Source organism: Entelurus aequoreus, linkage group LG19 (assembly GCF_033978785.1).
Source record: "Entelurus aequoreus isolate RoL-2023_Sb linkage group LG19, RoL_Eaeq_v1.1, whole genome shotgun sequence".
NCBI classification, from domain to species: Eukaryota; Metazoa; Chordata; class Actinopteri; order Syngnathiformes; family Syngnathidae; genus Entelurus; species Entelurus aequoreus.
In genome coordinates, this window is record NC_084749.1 from 10,079,528 (window position 1) to 10,105,733 (window position 26,206).

The 26,206-nt window shown below is 39.5% G+C and overlaps 1 protein-coding gene across 5 annotated transcripts in view; it reads right to left on the bottom strand.

Moving 5' to 3' along the window:
* Nucleotides 1–186: 186 nt before the first annotated feature.
* LOC133635097 (atrial natriuretic peptide receptor 2-like) overlaps nt 187–26,206 on the bottom strand; it is a 43,806-nt gene continuing 17,786 nt past the window's right edge. For all 5 annotated transcript variants that reach the window (XM_062027863.1, XM_062027862.1, XM_062027866.1 and 2 more), the window contains 13 exons: nt 26,077–26,206; nt 25,881–26,002; nt 24,194–24,338; nt 19,979–20,027; nt 19,803–19,910; nt 14,450–14,569; nt 14,289–14,382; nt 11,945–12,032; nt 11,742–11,881; nt 8,022–8,174; nt 7,851–7,949; nt 7,674–7,765; nt 187–4,256 (listed from right to left, as the gene is read on the bottom strand). The exon at nt 26,077–26,206 is cut by the window's right edge and continues 14 nt beyond it. In XM_062027863.1, the coding sequence (XP_061883847.1) occupies nt 4,143–4,256; nt 7,674–7,765; nt 7,851–7,949; nt 8,022–8,174; nt 11,742–11,881; nt 11,945–12,032; nt 14,289–14,382; nt 14,450–14,569; nt 19,803–19,910; nt 19,979–20,027; nt 24,194–24,338; nt 25,881–26,002; nt 26,077–26,206 (1,454 nt within the window). In that variant the 3' untranslated portion in view covers nt 187–4,142. The remainder of the gene's footprint in view (nt 4,257–7,673; nt 7,766–7,850; nt 7,950–8,021; nt 8,175–11,741; nt 11,882–11,944; nt 12,033–14,288; nt 14,383–14,449; nt 14,570–19,802; nt 19,911–19,978; nt 20,028–24,193; nt 24,339–25,880; nt 26,003–26,076) is intronic.

Genomic DNA, 26,206 nt, shown 5'->3' on the forward strand with positions numbered 1-26,206 from the left:
TTCAAAATAACCATTTTAATGTAAACCACGTGTGCGTGTAAAACTGCACACAATGACCGCGTACGGATTAAGGTGGCATCATTTCAATAAATACGTGTATTTTATACATTGTGTTAAAAGAATACACATAGTTCAGGCATCTATGTACTTTGAAGGAGGATTAATTAAACGGATACACTGTTCAGAGAACAATACATTTATTACAATCAATAACATGCACTACAGCAGAAAAATGCAACACAGTTATGATACAATTTAGAAACATTGCTTTCACCAAACATAATAGTGAGAGAGTCTTTATTACGGGGCCTGTAAATGTTCTGCTGTATAGTCAGTAACGCGCTACATTTACTTATGTAAATTATACTTGCCAGCGTAGTTTTAATACTTTTTAACTTTCATTTGAGTATTTTTGTGAAGAAGAAAAACTACTTTTACTTTGGACTGAGATTCATTCCGACATTTCATATCATTATTATTAGAGATGTCCGATAATGGCTTTTTTGCCGATATCCGATATTCCGACATTGTCCAACTCTTAATTACCAATCCTGATATCAACCGATACTGATCTATACAGTCGTGCAAATAAATGATAAATGGGTTATACTTGTATAGCGCTTTTCTACCTTCAAGGTACTCAAAGCGCTTTGACAGTATTTCCACATTTACCCATTCACACACACATTCACACACTGATGGCAATTAACACATTATTATGCCTAATTTTGTTGTGAAGCCCCGCTGGATGCATTAAACAATGTAACAAGGTTTTCCAAAATAAATCAACTCAAGTTATGGGAAAAAATGCCAACATGGCACTGCCATATTTATTATTGTAGTCACAAAGTGCATTATTTCTTTTAACATGCCTCAAAACAGCAGCTTGGAATTTGGGACATGCTCTCCCTGAGAGAGCATGAGGAGGTTGAGGTGGGCAGGGTTGAGATGGGGGGCGTGGGGGGGGGGGGGGGGTAGGTTGTAGCGGGGGGTGTATATTGTAGCGTCCTGGAAGAGTTAGTGCTGCAAGGGGTTCTGGGTATTGGTTCTGTTGTGTTTATGTTGTGTTAAGGTGCGGATGCTCTCCCGAAATGTGTTTGTCATTCTTGTTTGGTGTGGGTTCACAGTGTGGCGCATATTTGTAACAGTGTTGTAACAGTTGTTCATACGGTCACCTTCAGTGTGACCTGTATGGCTGTTGACCAAGTATGATTTGCATTCACTTCTGTGTGTGAAAAGCCGTAGATATTATGTGATTGGGCCAGCACGGAAAGGCAGTGCCTTTAAGGTTTATTGGCGCTCTGTACTTCTCCCTACGTCCGTGTACAAAGCGGCGTTTTAAAAAGTCATACATTTTACTTTTTGAAAACGATACCGGTAATTTCCGATATTACATTTTAGAGCATTTATCGGCCGATAATATCGGCAGTCCGATATTATCGGACATCTCTAATTATTATATTTATAATATCTTAATAACAGCTTGCAATGTCTTATCGTTTCTTAGAGGGACGTGTTTTACTAATGCAATGTAAGCACTGGCGACCTTTGACCAATCAAATGAAGCCTGGCAGTCACATGACAGCACTGCAACTGCACACTGTAAAAAGTGACATAACTCTTCAACACCTACAGAGTGTGAAGAAGAACCTTTATACCATAATCTGTGTGACAAATGTTCACATTTCAGCCTCCAAGAATTCCACTTCCAACGAGAGTTGTCGATGTTTACATGTTTTAGCTAGCATATGCTAACATTAGCCTGTTATGACGTCATCAGTGTTTTGTAGAGCATACTATGTATGGTAGTGTCTCTCACACACACATTCACACTTAACTACAGTTGAGGTCTCATTTTAAAACTCATTTGTATACACTAGCCTTTAAATAGACCCCCCTTTTAGATCAGTCGATCTGCCGTCTCTTTTCTGCTCTGCCCCTGCGTGGAGAGGTTATTAGGTGACCACAGATGAAGTGCTAGCTGTTCAAAGTCGGGACCAGGGGTGGACCACTCATCTGTGCATCAGTTGATAACGTCTCTGCGCTGCTGACTTGTCTCCACTCAAGATGATCCCCTGCTGGCCCCACTATGGACTGGACTCTCACACTATTAACTAGGTACACTCGACTTCCATTGCACCAGGGTTGGGGGTCCCCACATCTGCGGTCCCCTCCAAGGTTTCTCATTGTATCCCATTGGGTTGAGTTTGTTCTTGCCCTGATGTCGTTGTGGCTTGTGCAGCCCTTTGAGACACTCATGATTTAGGGCTATATAAATACACTTTGATTGATTGATTGAAGTGTGCAAGTACCATTAACTGAGTTAGGATATGAATCAGAAGTTAATCACCAGTTACTCAGTACTCGAGTACTTTTTTCACTGAATACTTACTCAAGTAACTATTTGGATGACCAGTTTTGACCTTGACTTGAGTCATATTACTCTAAATCAGACCTGGGCATTCGGCGGCCCGCGGGCCACATCCGGCCTTTTGTGCGTCCCTGTCCGGCCCGCGTGAGGCCAATCATGAATTACAAAATACATTTTAAAAAGTGTCTATGTCGAGTGTGCAATACAACGGTGCTGCTTTTGTTTTGAAAAGCGTTATTTGTATTACTTCCGTGTGGACGTATGCTCGTGCGTGATTGTGAGTGAATGTGAACAGCGGCAATCACAAATTACAAAATAAATTTAAAAAAACATCTGTCGTGCGTGCAATACAACTGTGCTGCTTTTATTTTGAAAAGTGTTATTAATGGGCGTATGTCCGTGTGTAACCTGTGAGTGAAGGTGCACAGCGACAAGTGATGCCCGGTTATCCCAGAGATGCTAAAAAGAGAAAAGTTGATGACGAATGCCGTGTTTTCAACAAGACATGGACTGCCAAGTATTTCTTTACAGAAATTAAAGGTAAAGCCGTGTGCTTAATTTGTGGTACACAGGTTGCTGTGTTTAAAGAATATAATTTCAATCGCCACTACACGACGAAGCACGAGGAAAAATATCGGAATCTGTCTGATGAAGCGCGCGCAAGGGAGGCTGATGCGTTGATGGTAAAACTGCAAACCCAACAAGGACATCTTGCCAAATTTCACACCCCCAGAGATGCAGCCATCAGGACAAGTTTCGTCATTTCTCACAAAATCGCCAGAAAAGGCGTTTTCTGATGGAGAGTTTATTAAGGAGTGCTTATCGGATTCTGTTGCGCTGATATGCCCGGAGAAGAGGGGCGCATTTGAGAACGTGTCACTCTCCCGACGCACTGTAACGAGGCAGGTTGAGACCATCGCTGGAAACTTGGAGCTTCAGCTGAAGAACAGAACGGCCGACTTTGACTGTTTTTCGCTGGCTTTGAATGAGAGCTGCGATGTACGTAACACCGCCCAGCTGCTCATCTTCTTACGTGGGATAACTGCAGACTTTCAAATCACGGAGGAGCTGGCAGCCATGCAGTCAATTAAAGAGACAACCACAGGTAATGACTTGTTCACATAGGTAAATGCGTGTTTGGACATGTTAGGACTGAAATGGGACAAGCTGGCAGGTGTGACAACAGATGGTTGTCCAAATCTGACGGGGAAAAATGTTGGACTTTTAAAGAGGATGCAGGATAAAGCGACAGAAATGGACATTTTTGCATTGTATTATACATCAGGAAGTGTTGTGTAAGACAGTGTTAAAAATAAAACCATCAAAAACAATCTGCTTTTGTATAAAGTTAAATTAGGTTAAATGAAATTATTGTTATTATTATTATTTATCTTACGGTATATCAAAAATAATTTGAGCAAAATTTAATTGAAATATTGTCGGTGTGGCCCTCCACCCCTGCTCTAAATGAACAACTTCCTTCAGGTCTTTTGAGTACAATTTTTGGCTATTCCACCCAACTCCGATCGAGCCCTCTCAAATGAGTGGTATTTCAAGGCACCACTTGAGACATTTGGAGTGGAAATCTCAGTGCAGATGTGCCCAATATTGTCATAAGTATACATACACAAAGGAGTACACTTAATAAGAAGCAGAGTCTCATCAGTCAACAGAATATGGACAAAGAAACTACAATCACTAAAACACAGTTGACAAGAGATCAGTTATTGCACTTGGTTATGTTATGTTGGTATGGTGTCACACATCCGTTTCAGTCGCCAACCGGCACAGGACCGCCTCTGGACTGCACAGACGTGCTGAGCAGTGGATCTGTTTGATCGTCTCTCTTGGCTTCCAGCCACCATGTTGTCATCTCACCTTTGCCCTGTTGAAGATATCAACTTGGAATGAAAGCGGTGTTGAAGGAGCCCTGGCACTTCCCAAGGGCTTCGCGCGGGTCGACGGGCACCCGTGACACATGCAGTCGTGTCCCTCCAAAATTCCCAGAACCACCACCAAAAAATTTCAGAGAGACCGGAGCTTGTGGAAGGACGCTGTGACCATTATAATTTTCTACCACAAGGGGGCGATATTGATGCCATGAAAGTCATGCAGTCTGGCCCTTCCCAATGCCCCGACCTACCATAAACATATCTGGAAGACTGCAGCATGTGGAAAGAATTTATGACCAATATGATTTTTCACCACAAGGTGGCGGTATTGGTGTCTCTTCAGCCTCCTACCATCAGGCAGACGATACAGGAGCCTGAAATCCAGGACTACGAGACTGACAAACAGTTTCTACCCACAGGTCATCAGGCTTGTGGATGCTAACTTGTGAATGCTAGGTATCCCCCCCCCCGCCCCCCCCCCGTTTTTCTTTGATCTTTTTGAACAAAAGAAAGCTACCATGACCACCCCCGAACTGTGAACCATCACTGAAGACACTTTTCACCTTTGATCACTAAAGACACTTTAACTGCTGCTGTGACCAAATGTCACCTCCATATCTATACTGTTGACTGTCAATCAGAATGTGCAAAAATGTTATGTTACTTACTGTGCCTTGTGTATAAATTTGTATTTTTTATTTTTATTTTAGCTAAGTACCGTGTGACTTGTTGAAGGGTGGACTAGCAAAGTAAGATTTTCATTGTACGGCAAACTGTCTGTTTAACTGTGCATATGACAATAAACAATCTTGAATCTTGAATGTTAATGTGTAGGAATGATCAGACCTCAACCTTCAAGCCTCAAATCAGTTTGGAAGGAGATCTGATCACCTAAGGTGCAGTGATGACAGTTTGATGGTTATGGCGTGGAGCATTTTTCACCGCCAGGCTGCGTCCACCACGAATGGGTACGAATAGCCACTGAGCCATCCAGCACGTCAGGGTTTATTCACCGTCATTTGTAGCAATTATAATCAGGATCGGAATATGTGGAGCCGAGTTGTTAATGTTTAAGGTTGTGTGGCAAACCATCAGACCAAAGTCCGCCGCCATGACACGCCCACATCTTTATGGCAACATGTCTATACAATTCTGTCTAGCGTCTGTTATTTTAATCGCAACTCATTTGGTCAAAGTCCGTAGGAGGAGTTTGTTCAAGTACGACCCCTGTTTTTGGCCTATAAATTGCCAACGGAACCCATGATGGCCAAGATTCCTGTTTCTTTTCCAGTATGGGTTCTTGAGACTTTTACATGATAGACGTTCCCAGCAATTTTCGTGACGATACGTGGATGTGGTCAGAGAGGCTACTTTTCCTGATATTTAAAAGGGGCGCAAGAGAGTCAATTGTGACATTTTGTGTTCGGCACGCCCCAAATATAAAATGTTTCGCCAGACCATGAATTGATTAACGTGGACCCCGACTTAAACAAGTTGAAAAACTTATTCGGGTGTTACCATTTAGTGGTCAATTGTACGGAATATGTACTGTACTGTGCAATCTACTAATAAAAGTCTCAATCAATCAAGCAAACCTGATGTGCTTGCAGAAATTGGTGAGTTTCGGTCCATCAGTCTACCCCAGGGCAGCTGTGGCTACAAATGTAGCTTACCACCACCAGGTGTGAATGAATGATGGGTTCCCACTTCTCTGTGAGTGCTTTGAGTATCTAACAATAGAAAAGCGCGATAAAAAATCTAATCCATTATTTATTATTATTATTCTGTGCATGTTAAGTGCCTTAAAAAGGCAAACACAGTGGGTGAATAATAATTTCAAATGGGCCTACGTAGCTGGTGCTGCTCCCAAGGAGCAGTTTTTTGTCTAAAGGCTCTGCCCACTACGAATAGGTATTCACAGGTACCGACCCATCCGGAACTTCAGGGTGTCTTCATCATCATTTCCACCAATTATGATCAAGACCTAAATTTGTGGATTTGAGTTGTTCACTTTCAAAGTTGTGTGGCGAACGATCGGATCAAAGTTTAGCGGCATGACACGCCCACCTCGTATGGCCAAGGCAAAATTCCTTCGTAATTTATCATCGCCCATCTGCCTCACGTCTGTCATTTTAATCGCAACTCATCGGGTCAAAGTCTGCAAGAGGAGTTTGTCCAAGTACGACCCCTGTTTTTGGCCAATAAATTGGCAGAGTAAACCAAGATGGCCGACTTCCTGTTTGTTTTCCAATATGGGTTTTTGAGACTTTTACGTGTGTCCTGTCATGATAGACGTTCCCAGCGATTTTGGTGACGATACGTGGATCTGGGGGCTAATTTTTCCTCATTTCAAAGGGGGCGCTAGAGAGTCAATCTTGACATTTGGTGTTGGGGACCCCTGAAATATACATTTGTATAGGTGCTTGGTGAGTTATGATAAGGGCCTCTAAGATAATAATAATGAACTTTTAGTAGAGTCATTGCCCTAAAAGAAGGGTCACGTTGATCCTTTCTATTTTCAATAAATCAATAGGCTATTGATGGCTGGGCGAGGCAGGTAATATCACACCTGAGCTGCATGAAAGACATCACAATAGAACCCCGCCCTCAAATCCAACTTCTATGGTTACAAGGACAGGACTTGATGCTTCCTCAGGAGACAGAAAAATATCTCCTTTCTTTGTGACTCTCATGAGAAGAGCTTCAATTACTTTTCTATTTTCTATTATTATTGCTTCTTTTATTATCATTATTCTCCCACTTCCATCGCATTTGTGAGCCTCTAAACATGCATGTCACGTAGCTTAACTACATTTTCCAGTAGCTTAGCTACTTTTAGACCCACGCAGCTATGTAGCTTTTTTTTTTTTTTAATGTGGTCACCAGTTGATGTAAACCAGGAGTGTGACCAAAGTTGAGTTTTGGTGGTACCATAAATACTCCTCTTTTCAAAAGAATGAATAATCGTGTAAGTAATCGTGATTACAATGTCAATCAAAATAATCGTGATTAGTATTTTTGCCATAATGGTCCAGCCCTAGTGGGGGGCGGGGCCTCCTGGGGGATGCTTATGCTACAATAATACTTCCATTTTGTTTTTAAGTTAAAGTTAAAGTGCCAATGATTGTCACACACACTAGGTGTGGCGAAATGATTCCCTGCATTTGACCAATCACCCTTGATCACCCCCTGGGAGGCGAGGGGAGCAGTGAGCAGCAGCGGTGGCCACGCCCGGGAATCATTTTGGTGATTTAACCCCCAATTCCAACCCCTTGATGCTGAGTGCCAAACAGGGAGGTAATGTGTCCCATCTTTATAGTCTTTGGTATGACTCGGTTTGAACTCACAACTTTTTCAATGGACATGGAGGACGTAAACACAAACAAGAATTCACAATTTTCAAGAATGACCTTGACGTTGAGTGATCCTCTGCAGGTCAGAAGGTATCCTCTCAACGTGTGAAGCAGCTCAGCCGTGGCGCCGCTCACCTGGATCTTTAAAGCTGTGCACAGCCAGAAGAAAAGACTTTGTGTGGCTTATGTCCATGCCACTGTATAAATAGTGTCTCATGAAATGTTTTCCAGTACCTTCACTGGTGGATTCCATCCGTGACGCCGTGTTGACGGTGTCCCCAAACAGGCAGTAACGCGGCATCTTGGTGCCAACCACACCGGCCACAACCGGTCCTGGCGGCACGCAGAGAGGGTGTTTAGTACGTGCCCCGTCACTGACGTGTAGTCAGTGCGGGCAGGAAGTACCCGAGTGGATGCCTGCACGTATCTTCAGCTGCATGTGGGGCTTGTGTGGGATCTTGAACGAGTGGCAAACGTTAACCAGGTCCAAGGCCATGCTGGCTATCTCCCCCGCGTGGTTGATGCCATTTTCATTGGGCACCCCTGACACCACCATGTCTACGTCGGCAGGCACAAAGAAAAGGCTGAGCGATAAAAACATATCGTAGTCCATAGCAGTAAATCGTGTGTTTGATAAAACATTCCATCATTTGTTTCTGTGTGGAAGAAGGCGGAAGTATGGAAGCAAGGTTGCTTGCACGAACAAAAGGGAGTGACACGCTAACAGCCAATCAGGTGACAGTATCAACCATCACGTTTGCTTGATTCTTTGCACGGAGTGAGAAGAGAAAGTCAGAATGAAGAAATTGTGGATAAAAGAGGAAAAGTCCCCATGACAGGTTTTTTGGATGTTTTCAAAAGGGACCGTAGTCAGACCAATGTGGTTTGTGTATGATGCAAGACCAGACCGCTAATACCACACCACCTTAGCTCACCCTTTTGTTACAATAATTTTATCTAAGTTATCACAAAAACTTTGTGTTGAAATGAGTTCCCAGCGAGAAGACCAAAAGCTGTTTTTGAACCTACCAAGAAGAAGGCTTGTAAAACTCCACTGTGTAGGATGGAAAGCAACATGAAGGTGTTCTGTTTCTTTCATTTATTGTAATCAAACGAAAGATATTGTCGTGACCCAAGAACTACAAAGCGGAGAGGAAGCAGGGCCTGACTTCCCTCCAGGCATCGCTTTTTCGAAGTCTTTTACGAACCTCTTTTTGAACTCTTTTACGAACCTCTTTTTGAACTCTGTTACGACCTCTTTTTTGAACCGACCTTTTCTTTTTAACTGTTTTGTAATCAAAGGCGATGGCTGTTTACGACCCCCGTCCCTTTGGAAGCAGCTGTCGCCATGTGGTCAGGGAAGGTCCAAATAAAAGAAGGAGGCGGGCAATCTTTTGGCAGAGCGTGATGACACTGTACAAGGGTACAGATGTACACGGTTTTCCTCACTGAGCCAAATTGAATTCTGTCTCTGTTTGATTCTTTGCTTCTTGTCCTGTTTAATAGTTGTCATCAGTGTTTGAACCTGACACTTTAGAGCAGTGGTCCCCAACCACCGGGCCGCACAAGAAATAAAAAAATAAAATTATATATATATATATATATATATATATATATATATATATATATATATATATATATATATATATATATATATATATATATATATATATATATATATATATATATATATATATATATATATATATATATATATATATATGTATATGTATATGTATATGTATATGTATATATATATATATATATATATATGTATATGTATATGTATATATATATATATATATATATATATATATATATATATATATATATATATATATATATATATATATATATATATATATATATATATATAATATATATATTTTTTAAATTAAATCAACATAAAAAACACAATATATACATTATATATCAATATAGATCAATACAGTCTGCAGGGATACAGTCCGTAAGCACACATGATTGTATTTCTTTATGAAAAAATAAAAAATTTAAAAAAATTTAAAAATTTTAAAATACAAATAACCCCCCGCGACCCCCCCCCCCCCCTCCCACTAAACCTGCAGAAAATAGTTGAGAAAATAGTGATAAAATGTAAACATAGAAACACGTTTACATTTTATCACTATTTTCTTACACTTCATTAAGCATTTTTTACATATTCATGATTTTTAAGATCTCATTGTTAATTGTTCAATGTGATTTGACTATTTTGTTGACATTGTTGGAGTGTTTTCATGCTTGTGTTGACATGTCTTTTCTGTCTCGATAGCTGAGGGATTATAATCACAGGAAGTTACATTTCTAATAAAATTGTTCACATTTCATATATTTTTCTCCTGCTCCTTATTTTACATAGGTCACAAAAAATATCAATAATCATCAATAGCGACTGATGTAAAACACTTATTTTGTAAAACCATTTTCAGCCCTAACGCCCCGCCCTAAGATATATATTAAGACAGGGGTCGGCAACCCAAAATGTTCAAAGAGCCATATCGGACCAAAAATAAAAATAAAACATCTGTCTAGAGCCACAAAAAAGGTAAAACCATATATAAGTGTTATAATGAAGGTAACACATGATGTAAGTGTCTATATTAGTTATGTTAGCCTACTATCAAAATGACTAAAAGTCTTATATAAGTGTTACATTGAAGGCAACACATGATGTAAGTTTCTATGTTAGTTTTATTAGCCTACTATCAAAATGACTTTAAAAGTTTTATATAAGTGTTATAATGAAGACAACACATGATGTGTGTGTCTATATTAGCTATATTAGCCTACTATCAAAATGACTTTAAAAGTTTTATATAAGTGTTATAATGAAGACAACACATGATGTAAGTGTCTATATTAGCCTACTATCAAAATGACTTTAAAAGTCTTATATAAGTGTTATAAAGAAGACAACACATGATTTAAGTGTCTATATCAGCTATATTAGCATACTATCAAAATGACTTTAATAGTCTTATATAAGTGTTATAATGAAGACAACACATAGATAAACGACCGTCTTAGAATGGCCAAAGGTATAGATGTGTGTGTCCAAGTTAAAGGAAACTGTATTCTTCTAATGGATTTATTACAATCTTTGCAAGCTAGGTAACGTTTGCTATGGTCTGGAACAACATGGCATACAAACAACTATCAGAAATGCAGCCATTATTACGTACAGATAATGTGTCATGAGACATGCAAATATAAATTAAATACACAGAGGTCAAGTAAAGGGAATTAAATGAGCTCAAATAAACCTACAAACAAGGCATAACGATGCTAGTCTAAATAGACCAAATATGCCTGATTAGCACACCAACAAGTTAATAACATCAACAAAGTTCACCTTTGGGCATTCACGCACAGTATGAAACGTTTGGTGGACAAAATGAGACAAAGAAGGAGGGGCATGAAACACGTCTTTCTGTGACTGTGTCGGAGAAAGTTGTACATGTAAACAAACTATGGAGAGTTCAAGGACCACTGAAATTAGTAGGACAACACAGCGCTGGCCAAATACTCTCATCAGTGAAGCATGTTGAATATAAACAGTCTAACAATTAGGAAGGTTTGTGTCATGGTTGTCCTCCTACACAAACCATATTCAAACAAAACATATATATTCCATACCGCTTGTCCCTTACGGGGTCGCGGATCTTTTTCCATTTTAATACGTTTTTGAAAAAGGTCTAGCGAGCCACTGGAGCGGTGCTAAAGAGCCTCATCAGAAATCAGAAATATCAAGCAGCTAAAATGGGCCAAACATGGATGAGTGTGGAGAGAGGGTTTTATATTTTTCCCATCATGCATTGCAGAGGATTTAAATGGGTGTCATTATGAATGATGTGTTGTGCGTGGACATTTTTTTAATTACATCCACAAAGTAGAGTGAGGTTGTGTTATGTGTGACCGTGTGTGTTGACTTGTTGTGTTCCCTTATTTGTTGTTGTTTGGATTGGGTCATATATACAAATGCTGTGCTGACAAGTTCATGGTCATTAACCTGAATTACTCAAGATGGCAAAACACTTCAGCTACTATAAGGTCAGATATTTCAAATGAAGTTGGACACAGATTCTTTGTTAAATTGGTACTTACAAGCATCGCCAATGGTCTCCACTTTGTAGACGTCGTAGTTGTCGATGATGTCGTCAAAGGTGGTGTACAGCTGGTTGAGGAAGTCCACCACCTGGTAGGGAGTGCTGGCACCCGACAGCTGGGTGAAGCCCACAATGTCGCTGGCATAGGAGACAAATCCACTTAGCAGGAAAAAGTGCAATGAGGTAAATGTTCAGGAGCACCTGAAGTAGACGGTGGCGTTGGAGAAGCTCTGAGCTTCTGTGGTTCGGCCTTGGCGGAGGTCATCTGCCACCGGCTTTGGTAGCATGCCTGCAGGGGAGAGATGACACGTGATTGATAGTATCCACACCAGGGTGAGTGTTGGTGTCAGATCCATGATCGATTGTATCCACACCAAGGTGAGTGTTGGTGTCAGATCCATGATTGATAGTATCCACACCAAGGTGAGTGTTGGTGTCAGATCCATGATTGACAGTATCCACACCAAGGTGAGTGTAGGTGTCAGATCCATGATCGATTGTATCCACACCAAGGTGAGTGTAGGTGTCAGATCCATGATCGATTGTATCCACACCAAGGTGAGTGTTGGTGTCAGATCCATGATTGATAGTATCCACACCAAGGTGAGTGTTGGTGTCAGATCCATGATTGATAGTATCCACACCAAGGTGAGTGTAGGTGTCAGATACATGATTGATAGTATCCACACCAAGGTGAGGGTAGGTGTCAGATCCATGATCGATAGTATCCACACCAAGGTGAGTGTCAGTGTCAGATCCATGATCGATAGTATCCACACCACGGGGAGTATTGGTGTCAGATCCATGATTGATTGTATCCACCCGAAGGGGAGTGTTGGTGTCGGATCCATGATTGATAGTATCCACACCAGGGTGAGTGTCGGTGTGAGATCCGTGATTGATAGTATCCACACCAAGGTGAGTGTTGGTGTCAGATCCATGACTGATAATATCCACAACAAAGGGAGTGTTGGTGTCAGATCCATGATCGATAGTATCCACACCAAGGTGAGTGTTGGTGTCAGATCCATGATCGATAGTATCCACACCAAGGTGAGTGTTGGTGTCAGATCCATGATCTATACCAAACCAAGGTTAGTGTCGGTGTCAGATCCATGATCGATAGTATCCACACCAAGGTGAGTGTCGGTGTCAGATCCATGATCGATAGTATCCACACCGAGGGGAGTGTTGGTGTCAGATCCATGATCGATAGTATCCACACCAAGGTGAGTGTTGGTGTCAGATCCATGATTGAGAGTATCCACACCAAGGTGAGTGTTGGTGTCAGATCCATGGATCGATAGTATCCACACCAAGGTGAGTGTTGGTGTCAGATCCATGATCGATAGTATCCACACCAAGGTGAGTGTTGGTGTCTTTTTTCTTAATTGTATGTAGCAGAACATAATATGAGAATTATGTTATTAATTTTATAAAGTCACATTGTTATATTTAGTGCATAAAACATGTCATTTGTATACAATCTTTGTCCCATGTTTTATTATAATCGTAGATTGATCCTTCTAAATCATCAAAATGTCATGACTTAACACTATAACACCTCACATATCATAAGTGATACATAAGTTGTTGATCCTTCTACATCATCAAAATATCATGTGACTTAAGGTGTCAGGTGACTTAACCTAAGGTATCATAAGTGATACATAAGTTTTAACGTCCTCTACAATATCAGTGTGATTAGTTTTGTTCCTAAAAAGCCTGAGGTATCAGATCAGATGCATTACACGTATAATCCACATGAGGGCATTAATTGACTTATTAGAGGAATGTCCAGTCAATAATGACACCAAGAAGAAACAAGAGGCACCTGATTTTTGAAGAGAAACGTTGCCAAATTTAAAAGGGATGAAGTAAGAAATATGTATTTTAGTATGAACTGTTAATCTGTTGATGCGAGGTAAAATGACTTAAAATTTCATAATATATTTTATCGTAAAACAGTTGAAAATGTGCGTATCAAATTTGATACAGCAGGTATAAAATGTGATGTAACTTTAAATTGGTTAATTGGCATTTTATTGCGCTTCATGCATTACAAATACCATCAAGCAACAAACATTCTTTAGATGTTTCAAATAAACAAATATAATGTTTACATAACACAATATGGTATATTTATAAGTGAAATACACTCTTTGCTGTTTTATTATGTGGTGCTCCCTCGGTGTGTGTTGTGATAATAAATCATGGCTTTCTGAGTTTTTTGAGAGGAATAAATGATATCACATAAAAAGTACATAATGATTTTGGTGGCAAATAATGAGAAGATTGAAGATACTTAGAAAATGATAAATAATGTGAATTCAAGTGAATGGCGGAAGGATGAAGATGATGAATGTTCTTTTTATGTTAACATGATAGAGGTTTGTTTTGGTTTGTTACAAAAACGAAATACGGATTATATTTTGTGTCAAATATGATACCAATATGGTCATTGATTTTTGTAAAAAAAACAAAACTTATTTGTTCAGAAGGACCAATAATTGTGTCAACGGTTCAGGCTGCATGCGACTCTTACTGTACAACAAGAGGTCGGTCTTCTGTTTCTCTTGGAGAAGGTCTTGTGTTCTCTCAGCAACAATGGCCTCCAGATGTTTGCTGTACTTCTCCATCTGCAGTGGAGGGAAAACCCTTTAGTTTGTGGCGCTGGGTGAAAAGCGAGCAGGTGAAAGGCCTTACCAGGTTCATCATCATGTCCACAGGGCTGACTTTGTGAGGGTTCATCTTGTCCAGCATCTTCTTCACTTGCTCAAAGGTGGGCCTGGTGGTCACGCTGTGAGACCAACACTTCTTGATAAGCTGAAACAAAAAAGATACTTTTATTGCACGGCCCGTCACAAATGATGGTATGGCGCCTTCATAGTGGGTGACATTACAACCAGCTCTCTGTGCATTGAATGCAACTTCAAATAAATGTAATGTCCTACTGCAGATAGTTGTTATATATAGTACAAATAAATACAATTGTTTGTATGGACACAATTGTAAGCAGGGCCGGCCCGTGGCATAGGCCGTATAGGCAAATGCTAAGGGCGCCGTCCATCAGGGGGCGCCACGCCAGTGCCACAAATGTTGGAGAAAAAATAAATAAATAAATAAAAGTTGGTACTATTATTTCTAAATACAAAAAATAATCCCACGTTAATTAAAATGCAAAGTAAAGCCTATTTAATAGAAATATTATTTGTTACAACATTACGGTGCGCCCCCTCCCTTCCCGTATCATGACTCTTTTTGGACTCACCACGTCAAAAAATCAACACAAGATGTCAAAACGGCCAAAACTGTCAGGTGCCCAGGGAAGAAAAAATAGAAAAGAAGAGGAGGAGAAACGAGAAAAAGACAGAGGTAGCAGGTAGGTAACGTTAGCCTACATGAAATTATTTGTCTGTTACAGAATGTGATAGTAACCTGGCTTTTTAGCATTAAGCTAATGCTACATGATTCGGCAATTGCTAATCAATAAATAGCTAGTTCTGTTTTAACGTCGGGTTAATATTGTGGAGGGGGCTAAATTGTAATGGAAAATAATAATGTAACGTTAGGTAATTACAGTACTCCCACCTTACATTCCTCAGGGACATTTGTATTAGATCTTTTAAGCAGGTGTTTTTTGTTGACATTGTTATTGCCTTCTGGTTAGCTAATGTTTGCCCTGCATGTAATAGTCACTTTTCCACCCCTTTATATATTAGGTATAGTTGTAAGCCTAGTTGTTAAAGTGCACATCATTAATGTTAATTAAGCAATATCACATGAGAGGGAATGCTGTTTTTTAATTTGAGCACTGCTGTGATTCGGTTAAATATAATCATAACATAACATTCTCATATAATATGTTAATTTGCTTTCTTTAAGTAAAAAAAAAGGTCAAAGACAAAGCTATTCGGTTTCTTGTGAGTATATACACTTCACTGCCGATGTGGGGGGGCGCCACCTAAAATCTTGCCTAGGGCGTCAGATTGGTTAGGGCCAGGCCTGATTGTAAGCATTCGACAATAGTTATATTAACTGTGTAATCATAATATATACGTATATAATAACAATGCAAGTAACCCTCGTAAACGCAATAAACATAGTTTTCATTACTTTAGTATTTGTTTACCATTGTTATTGGAAGGTCAATAACTTCATTATCCTAAATAAGTAAACAAACATAACGAGAAAATGGATTCAATCTCTGTTAGCAAAAATTTAAATGGAAAAACTGGTTTGTTTTGTTGTCTTTTTTGACATCCTACCAATGTATTGTTATCATCATGAGATTATTTTCTAATATAGGTGATTTGTCCCACTAACAATAAAATAGTGTTTTTCACGAGCTATGTACTAGTATTGTATGTCTGTGTGGGGGTCCTGCTTTGGGAATAAGTTGTACCCCTTTCAAAAGATCACTTTTAGTTCCATTCAAAACATTCACATGTTGCACAATGAGATGTAAGCATGGGATAAAGTGTACATTCCTGTAAGTTTGTGTCCGTAAATTATATCTTTTTATGAGCATTTCTGTAATCTTATAACGTCATTTTATGATTAATATCCATAAATGAACATTCTTGACAAATTACAGTGGAATAAGCACACATCTGGTTGGGAAGTCATAACCTGCAATTTACACTTAATATGTGGTTGTGTTTGTGCATCAGTGTCATGAGTGTGTGTGTTGGTGCAGGTGAGAGCTGATGTTGATACCACAAAGAGTTGCTTTAGGCCTGGTTAGTATGGCAGAAAATTACCAGTTTTGCTACATAAAGTTTTTTAATCATGATTTTGGTGTGGTTACGGACCAGATCAATATAAACAGTTTTGCTAGATAAAAGTTTTTTTTACTCGTGATTTAGGTGTGGTTACGGAACAGATCAATATAAACAGTTTTGCTCGATAAAAGTTTTTTACTCATGATTTAGGTGTGGTTAAGGACCAGATCAATATACCGTATTTCCTTGAATAGCCGCCCGGGCGCTAATTAATTTAAAACCTCTTCTCACTCCTGCGCTTACCAAAAGCATGCGGGTAGGGCAAGCATGCGCTAATCATTTTAAAACCTCTTCTCACTCCGGCGCTTACCTTATCATGAAAAGCACATTTAATAAAAAAATTTTTATTATGATCTTACCTTTACTTATAAATGATGTCCATGTGCAGCTGCTTCTGATCAAAGGCAGTCTTCCTTATCTTTCTTCAGTTTTAAAAGTCTCTGGAGATATTCCTTTAATTATTACCTCCTGCTTCGATTGAAAGTCCAGTTTAGAAAACTGTTTTATTTTAGATATGTAATCCTCCATGGTAAAAGTGCAAGCAAACGATCGCTGCTCACGCTTGCTGCTTGTTGTCTTCTTCTGCAGCACCGGTCTTCTGCAGTACTGGTAGTCGCAAGAAGGATCACTGGCGCACTCTACCACCAGGAGCCGGGAGTCATTTAATGACTCATATTTGACCCGGCGGAAGTGCCAAGCATGCGCTAATTATTTTGCGAAACGAGTTTGACCCGGCTGTAATTCTAGGCAGGCGAATACTATATTCCCGGCGGCAATTCACGGAAATACGGTAAACAGTTTTGCTCGATAAAAGTTTTTTACTCATGATTTAGGTCTGGTTACGGACCAGATCAATATAAACAGTTTTGCTGGATAAAAGTTTTTTACTCATGATTTAGGTGTGGTTACGGACCAGATCAATATAAACAGTTTTGCTGGATAAAAGTTTTTTACTCATGATTTAGGTGTGGTTACGGACCAGATCAATATAAACAGTTTTGCTCGATAAAAGTTTTTTACTCATGATTTAGGTGTGGTTACGGACCAGATCAATATAAACAGTTTTGCTAGATAAAAGTTTTTTACTCATGATTTAGGTGTGGTTACGGACCAGATCAATATAAACAGTTTTGCTTGATAAACGTTTTTTACTCATGATTTAGGTGTGGTTAAGGACCAGATCAATATAAACAGTTTTGCTCGATAAAAGTTTTTTACTCATGATTTAGGTGTGGTTATGGATCAGATCAATGTAAACAGTTTTGATCAACAAAAGTGATCTATGGAATTCCCCACATCTGCAGTCCCCTCCAAGGTTTCTCATTGTCATCCCATTGGGTTGAGTTTTTTCTTGCCAGGATGTCGTTGTGGCTTGTGCAGCCCTTTGAGACACTCGTGATTTAGGACTATATAAGTAAACATTGATTGATTGATTGATTGATAATGTTCATGCATACAGTATAAGCGTGAGCTTGCATACAGTTTTGGATGCCTCTTTCTGAGGGGTTTTGCAGCCTGGCTACAAGACAAGGTGGATGTCCTTATTTGGACATTAGGTCTAGCTCTCAAGGCAATGAGTATTATTATTTTCATATCATCTTGGCATGCACATAATAACGCTGACGTGCAACATGCAGTGACGTAAATTCTGCCAAAAGTATTTTTGCAATGCAGCTGGTCTGGTACCTAATGTTATGACCAGTCTATAAAAGCTTTTTGAAGTGTATTTTCCACTGTGTCTGGGACGAATTTACGATATATATTTAAAAAGTGTTAATTTTTTATATGTTAATTGGATACTATATATATATATATATATATATATATATATATATATATATATATATATATATATATATATATATATATTTTTTTTTTTTTTTTAATGTTCTACCGATACCATAACATTTAAACTACTGATGTAAACAATCTACAATAACATTCAAACTACTGATGTAAACAATCTATAATAACAATCAAACTACTGATGTAAACAATCTATAATAACATTCAAACTACTGATGTAAACAATCTATAATAACAATCAAACTACTGATGTAAACAATCTATAATAACATTGAAACTATTGACGTAAACAATCTATAATAACATTCCAACTACTGATGTAAACAATCTATAATAACATTCCAACTACTGATGTAAACAATCTATAATAACATTCAAACTACTGATGTAAAAAATCTATAATAACATTCCAACTACTGATGTAAAAAATCTATAACATTCCAACTACTGACGTAAACAATCTATAATAACATTCAAACTACTGACGTAAACAATCTACAATAACATTCAAACGACTGATGTAAACAATCTATAATAACATTCCAACTACTGATGTAAAAAATCTATAATAACATTCAAACTACTGATGTAAACGATCTATAATAACATTCCAACTACTGATGTAAAAAATCTATAATAACATTCCAACTACTGATGTAAAAAATCTATAATAACATTCAAACTACTGACGTAAGCAATCTATAATAACATTCAAACGACTGATGTAAACAATCTATAATAACATTCCAACTACTGAGGTAAACAATCTATAATAACATTCAAACGACTGATGTAAACAATCTATAATAACATTCAAACTACTGATGTAAACAATCTACAATAACATTCCAACTACTGATGTAAACAATCTATAATAACATTCCAACTACCGATGTAAACAATCTATAATAACATTCAAACTACTGATGTAAACAATCTATTATAACATTCAAACTCCTGATGTAAACAACCTATAATAACATTCAAACTACAGATGTAAACAACCTATAATAACATTCAAACTACTGATGTAAACAATCTATAATAACATTCAAACTACTGATGTAAACAATCTATAATAACATTCAAACTACTAATGTAAACAATCTATAATACCATACAAACTACTGATGTAAGCAAACTATAATAACATTCAAACTACTGATGTAAACAACCTATAATAACATTCAAACTACTGATGGAAACTATCTATAATAAAATTCAAACTACTGATGTAAACAATCTATAACATTCAAACTACTGATGTAAACAATCTATAATAACATTCCAACTACTGATGTAAACAATCTATAATAACATGCAAAGTACTGATGGAAATGTACGCACACACACACACACACACACACACACACACACACACACACACACACACACACACACACACACACACACACACACACACACACACACACACACACACACACACACACACACACACACACACACACCTCACAGTAGTCTTCCTGACTGGGACAGTCCAAGTCGTTTTTTCCCGCTTTGAGTTGTGGCAGAGGCGGGCGCCAGGTGATGTCCATCCTCCCGCCCTCTCCCTGGTCCTGTCCCAAGCAACCAATGAGTGATCAGTGGGAGGAGTCACAGGTCACAGGTCACATGTCATACTCACGGAGATGAGGTCTGAGCGAGTGGCTATCTCCACCAGGATCATGGCGTAGCTGAGACAGGACAGAAGAAAGACAACTTCTAAAGGTCGGGACGTACAGATCTTTATTTTAAGATGTGTAGTGAAGCCTGGGTTTTTACAAAGCAGTCTTGGTGAAATGGTGACGGGGCTCTTCTAACTGGAGGTGGCATCATGTTTGCACGTAATATGACATCATCAAAAGGTTCATTTAGCATAAAAGGGCCATTTGTCTTTAAGGAAAACAACACATCACACAACATGGACACAACACCCGCTATCTCCCACACATCATGCTTTGCACTGGAGAAAAAAGAAAGCAGTAGATTTTACTGTTAAAAACTGGCAAATTAATTTTACCGTCAAACTTACTGTTTTTTTTTTTTTTTTTTTACACCAAATTAGAAATTTTACAAAGGTTTAAAAAAAGTTTTTTTTCCATCTCGGGGGACGTGAAAGTGGACCAGCCTGTGGGTCCATGGCCACTGCTATCAACGCGCCGCTAAAATAGTCCGTCTGTGTTAGCGCTTGTAATAACAATATCACGCATATTTGGTCCATTTTCAGGTAAATGGAGTATTGTTGGTGGATGTTTTTAGAGAGTATAATGAGAGGACCCTCCATCTGTTGACTCAGTTGTTACATATTTATTTACCATTTTTAATTCATTAAAAAAGAAAAACATATGTCTACTTGTCCTACATAAGGATTGTCAATGATAAACAGCACATTTCTGTCAGGTTCAAACCCCGATGACATCTATTAAACAGACAAGAAGCAAGGAATTAAACAGAGACAGGATTCAATTTGGCTCATGAGGAGAAACGTCTGGGCTGTACTCTTGTACAGTCCTCCACCACGCTCTGACGAAATGGTTGCACGCCTCCTCTTTTATTTGGACTTTCCCTGATTACATAGCAACAGCTGTTTCTAAGGGGAGATGGGGTCGTAAAAAGCTGTTGCACTCAAAAGAGTTCAAAGAAAAGATGCCTGGAGCTTGAGTCAGGTCCTGCTTCCTCTCCGCTTTGTAGATCTCGGGTCAAGACAAGATCGTCCTGTGGATCCCAATAGATCAAAGAAACCGACACCTTCATTTCGCTTCCCATCGTACACAGTGGAGTTTTACAAGCCTTTTGCTTGGTAAGATCAAAGACGGCTTTTGTCTCCTCGCCGGGAACCCATGGGAACAGAATGTTTTGTGATAACTTACATACAATTATTCTGACAATATCATTACAATTATTGAATATTTCCAGTATGACTGATATAATAATGTGGTCAGAGCGCAGAAGCGGCTGACTGATTTTGTGACATTTTAAACGATATTGTCACATATTTTGTGGATTGTAAATACAATTGAATATGGTTTAATGATACAATGAACATATAAAGTCAACTTGTTTTTCCCACTGCTACTTTAAAGGGGACCTACGATGAAATTGGTCTTTTCTGACGCATGCATGTTGTTACACTGCAGAAAAAAGAAAGCAGTAGATTTTACTGTAAAATTGAAGGTGTTTTTTGCCTCCATGGAAATGCCCCCCTCTACCTCAAAGAACTACTCACCCCCAAATCCTCCACACGACACCTCCGCTCCGGACAGGCTAACCTCCTCCAACCTCAGAGGACAAAGCTACGAACAATGGGAGACCGGGCTTTCTGCTCCGCCGCTCCCAGCCTGTGGAACGCTCTCCCTGACTTCCTGAGGGCACCACAGACTGTGGATGCTTTTAAAAAAGGCTTAAAAACCCTTCTTTTTAAAAAATATTTTTTTTAGATATATGCATACTAGTTCTAGCTATTAGGCTGTTCTAATTTTTATTTTCATTATCTTTTTTTTTTTTTTTTTTTTAATACACTGTAGCACTTTGAGGTTGTTCACTCAATGTAAAGTGCTTTTACAAATAAAATTTATTATTATTGTTTTTTGTTTTTTTACACCAAATTACGGAAAACGGTATCACTTTTATTTTTATGGTAAAATTGTGGCGACTGAGCTGCCAGTTTTTGTACTGTACAATGTTTACATTGCATTTCTGTAAATACAAAATCGGTACCACTTTTTCTTTTACAGTAAAATTGAGCGAAGTGAGCCGCGGTGAAATCTACTGACTTGAGTAACACTTCTCACACAGGCTCACTTGAAACACACATCGACATCCATTGCTTTCGGTCTCCACTAGAGGGGGGTGGGGTTACCCACATACGCAGTCCTCTCCAAGGTTTCTCATAGTCATTCACATCGACGTCCCACTGGGGTGAGTTTTTCCTTGCCCTTATGTGGGCTCTGTACCGAGGATGTCGTTGTGGCTTGTGCAGCCCTTTGAGACACTTGTGATTTAGGGCTATATAAATAAACATTGATTGATTGATTGACTATAAATGACAACACACAACATCGGCCTGGCTAACATTATTAGTGCGCCAAAAAAAAACGAGAAATTAGCGTGAATTTGTTATTATCGTGATATCTTTGGGAGCCTGAGTTGAAACGCTCTTACAAAAGTCTGCCTAAGTCGCAGTAAGAACTGCATGACGTCGGTTGAAGCGATACAACTTTCGAGGCCGATTTGAACCCAGAACTGAACTTTAGAGCAAGGGAGTCCAACCCTTTACCACTGAGGGCCACAGACTGACAATTAAAAGGATGTGGTGGTAATTTTGCTCGTTCTCAACTTCAAAACCAGAGCAATGTATCGATTTTCTTTCAAAGAACTAGCAATTTCTTAATGCTGAAGATCCAAAGCCAAACTGAAATGCTAACAGTTAGCACGCTGGTCATCAACCCTTTTACGATTACGCACGCACCTCCAAAACCCTCAATTCTAGACTCCAAACATCCTAGTCAGGTTACTTCTAGACCTCCACCCCAGATCACACTTCACTCCTACCCACTTCTCCAAAGTGGGCTGGCTCAGGGTGGAGGACAGAGTAAAACAACTTGCACTGAGCCTAGTCTATAAAATCCGCTACACCTCCCTGATACCGAAGTACATGTCAAACTACTTCCTTAACCACAACACCAGGGGGAGCTCCACTAACCACGTTAAACCCAGATTCCGATCTAAAAAAGGTCTTAACTCATTCTCCTTTCTATGCCACATCAATATGGAATGCACTCCCAACAGGTGTAAAAGAAAGGGCATCTCTATCCTCCTTCAAAACCGCACTAAAACAACACCTCCAGGCAACTTCAACCCTAAACTAACACCCTCCCCCCACCACATCCCACATCCCCGGATTGTAACTAATCAAATGTAAATAATCAAATGTATATACTTGTTCTTATGCTTTCTGAACTTACTACGTTCACTGCTCGCTGTACATATCCTACCAAGTCAGACCTACACTGTTTCAATGTCCATTTCTCTGATGATATAATTGTTGATGACTGAAGTGCTGATATCAACCAAACCTAACCCCCCCCCCACCCCCTCCACATCCCACACCCCGTATTGTAAATAATGTAAATAATTCAATGTATATACTTTGATGATTAACTTGTGTGATGACTGCATTATGCTGATAGTATATATTCGTACCATGAATTAATTTAAGTGAACCCTGACTTAAACAAGTTGAAAAACTTATTCGGGTGTTACCATTTAGTGGTCAATTGTACTGAATATGTACTGTACTATCTACTAATAAAAGTCTCAATCAATCAATCAAAGTAACAAAAAGTAAGAGTGAAATGAGCTAAAAATTTTTTTTAAAAAGCTAGCATGCTAGCAGCACTATGCTACCAATATCGTGCTTAAAGTTGCTATTAGTGAAATACCAAAATATATGACACTTAGATGCTGAATTAGCTAAAAGAAAAAGCTAGCATGCTAATGTTAGCATGCTAAAATGCTTCCTGGACCATGCGTCAAATACCAAAATATACTAGTCTGAGATGTGTGCCTAAATAAATTGTAGAGAATGCTAGCATGCTAACGTTAGCATGCATCAAGTACCAAAATACACCTACAAAATTATCTAAAAAAAAAAAAAAAAAGCTAGCTTACCAACATTAGCATGCTAACAGTTATCAAATAATACTGAGGTGTGAACCTGCAAAATTAACCAAAAAGCTAGCATGCCGATATTACAATGCTAACATTTGTGTGGCGGGTTGTTAAAACATTTGCTACGTGGACACCACAGGTTTGGATATGCAAGAATAGAGCAAGTGTCATGTCTGCCTTGCAAACACACCTGTAGACGTCTGCTGCTGCCGTCATGTTGGAGCTACTCCCCAGCAGGACCTCCGGAGCGCAGTAGAGGCGGTTGACGTCACCACAGGTGAACCCGTTGCTGATGGCGTCAAAGTCCTCCTTTCGGTAGAGTGTGAGGCCGTAATCTGCGCAGGAAATGAAAACATTACAGCGTGCTTATTTTCACACGCGAGTTGTGTCAAAGATCCTCTATATGACAGGAGTAGTAAGTAGTTTTACTTCATACATTTTTAGGTGTTGAAATCGCCACGTAAAATCACTAATGCTAAACAGTAGCATGTATATGGGATATCTAATGTAAATTAGCATCGAGCTAAACCCACGTTATAGTCACGAGCTATTTCCTCCAAAAAGTGATTGAGTTAGTAATGTAATTAGTTACCAGGAAAAGTTGTTGTTATTGTTGACATTTTTTAGAGAACCTTCAAGGACATAAACATGGTGCTGTTGAAAGATGTTTCATGAGAGCAGAGCTGGCGGCTCAGTGCTTGACTTTACCAGAACACTAAGGGGCAGAGTGAGTGTTGTTAAGCGTCCTGTGTGGGAGTAGTGTAACCATGGTGACTGAAAACCAGGGTTGGGACTAACGCGTTACTGTAAAGCCGTTATTTTCGGCGGTAACTAGTAGTCTAACACGTTATTTTTTTATATTCAGTAACTCAGTTACCGTTACTACATGATGCGTTACTGCATTATTTTACGTTATTTTTTTATATAGTATCGGCTAGAAGCTGAGAAGATCCGAGTGTGTTTTATTGCTGTCGTCCTTCTGAATGTTCCTGTGTCACAAGGAAGAAGCGCGCCGCACGCTCTGTGTGGGTGTGCGTGTGTGGGGCGGGGGGGCGTGTCTGTGTTTACTAACAAAACATCATGGCGGAGCCGAAGCAGAGTTTCTTAACATGGAGATATTCTCACTACTTTTCTTTCGTCGAGCACAAAGAAAAGAACATTTTAGTCAAATGTAAGTTGTGTCTTGGATCAAAGATCCTATAATAAATAATAAATAATGATAAATGGGTTATACTTGTATAGCGCTTTTCTACCTTCAAGGTACTCAAAGCGCTTTGACAGTATTTCCACATTCACCCATTCACACACACATTCACACACTGATGGCGGGAGCTGCCATGCAAGGTGCTAATCAGCAGCCATCAGGAGCAAGGGTGAAGTGTCTTGCCCAAGGACACAACGGACGTGACTAGGATGGTAGAAGGTGGGGATTGAACCCCAGTAACCAGCAACCCTCCGATTGCTGGCACGGCCACTCTACCAACTTCGCCACGCCGCCCTCCTATCTACTGCCCAAAACAGCAATTCAAATCTGCTGAAACACCTACAAAAGCAACATGCTTCGGCGAGAAGTACAGAGCGCCAATAAATCTTAAAGGCACTGCCTCTGCGTGCCGGCCCAATCACATAATATCTACGGCTTTTCACACACACAAGTGAATGCAAGGCATACTTGGTCAACAGCCATGCAGGTCACACTGAGGGTGCCGTATAAACAACTTTAACACTGTTACAAATATGCGCCACACTGTGAACCCACACCAAACAAGAATGACAAACACATTTCGGGAGAACATCCGCACCGTAACACAACAGAACAAATAGGTTTTGAGAAGAAGTGCACTGACCTGACATGATGGTGTGTGTTTTTAACGCACCTGAGATCTTGCACACCCAGCGATCGTCAATGACACAGTTCCTGGAGTGGAGTCTTCCATGGAACACCTTGTGCTGATGCAGGTAGGCCATCCCGCGGGCAACATCGGTGGCGAAGGACAGTCTGGTGAGCGCCATTTTGAATAGCTTTTATTGACACGACAATGCGGTGTTATGGAGGGGTGGAGGCGTCCCCACCTGAACCCCCAGTTGATGGGAATGTCCTCGTTGAGGAGGACATCAGCCAGGCTTCCTTTGGGGCAGTGCTCCGTGATGATGCTGATGTACGGCACCTCGATGCAGCCTCCCATGAACTTGCAGAGGTTGG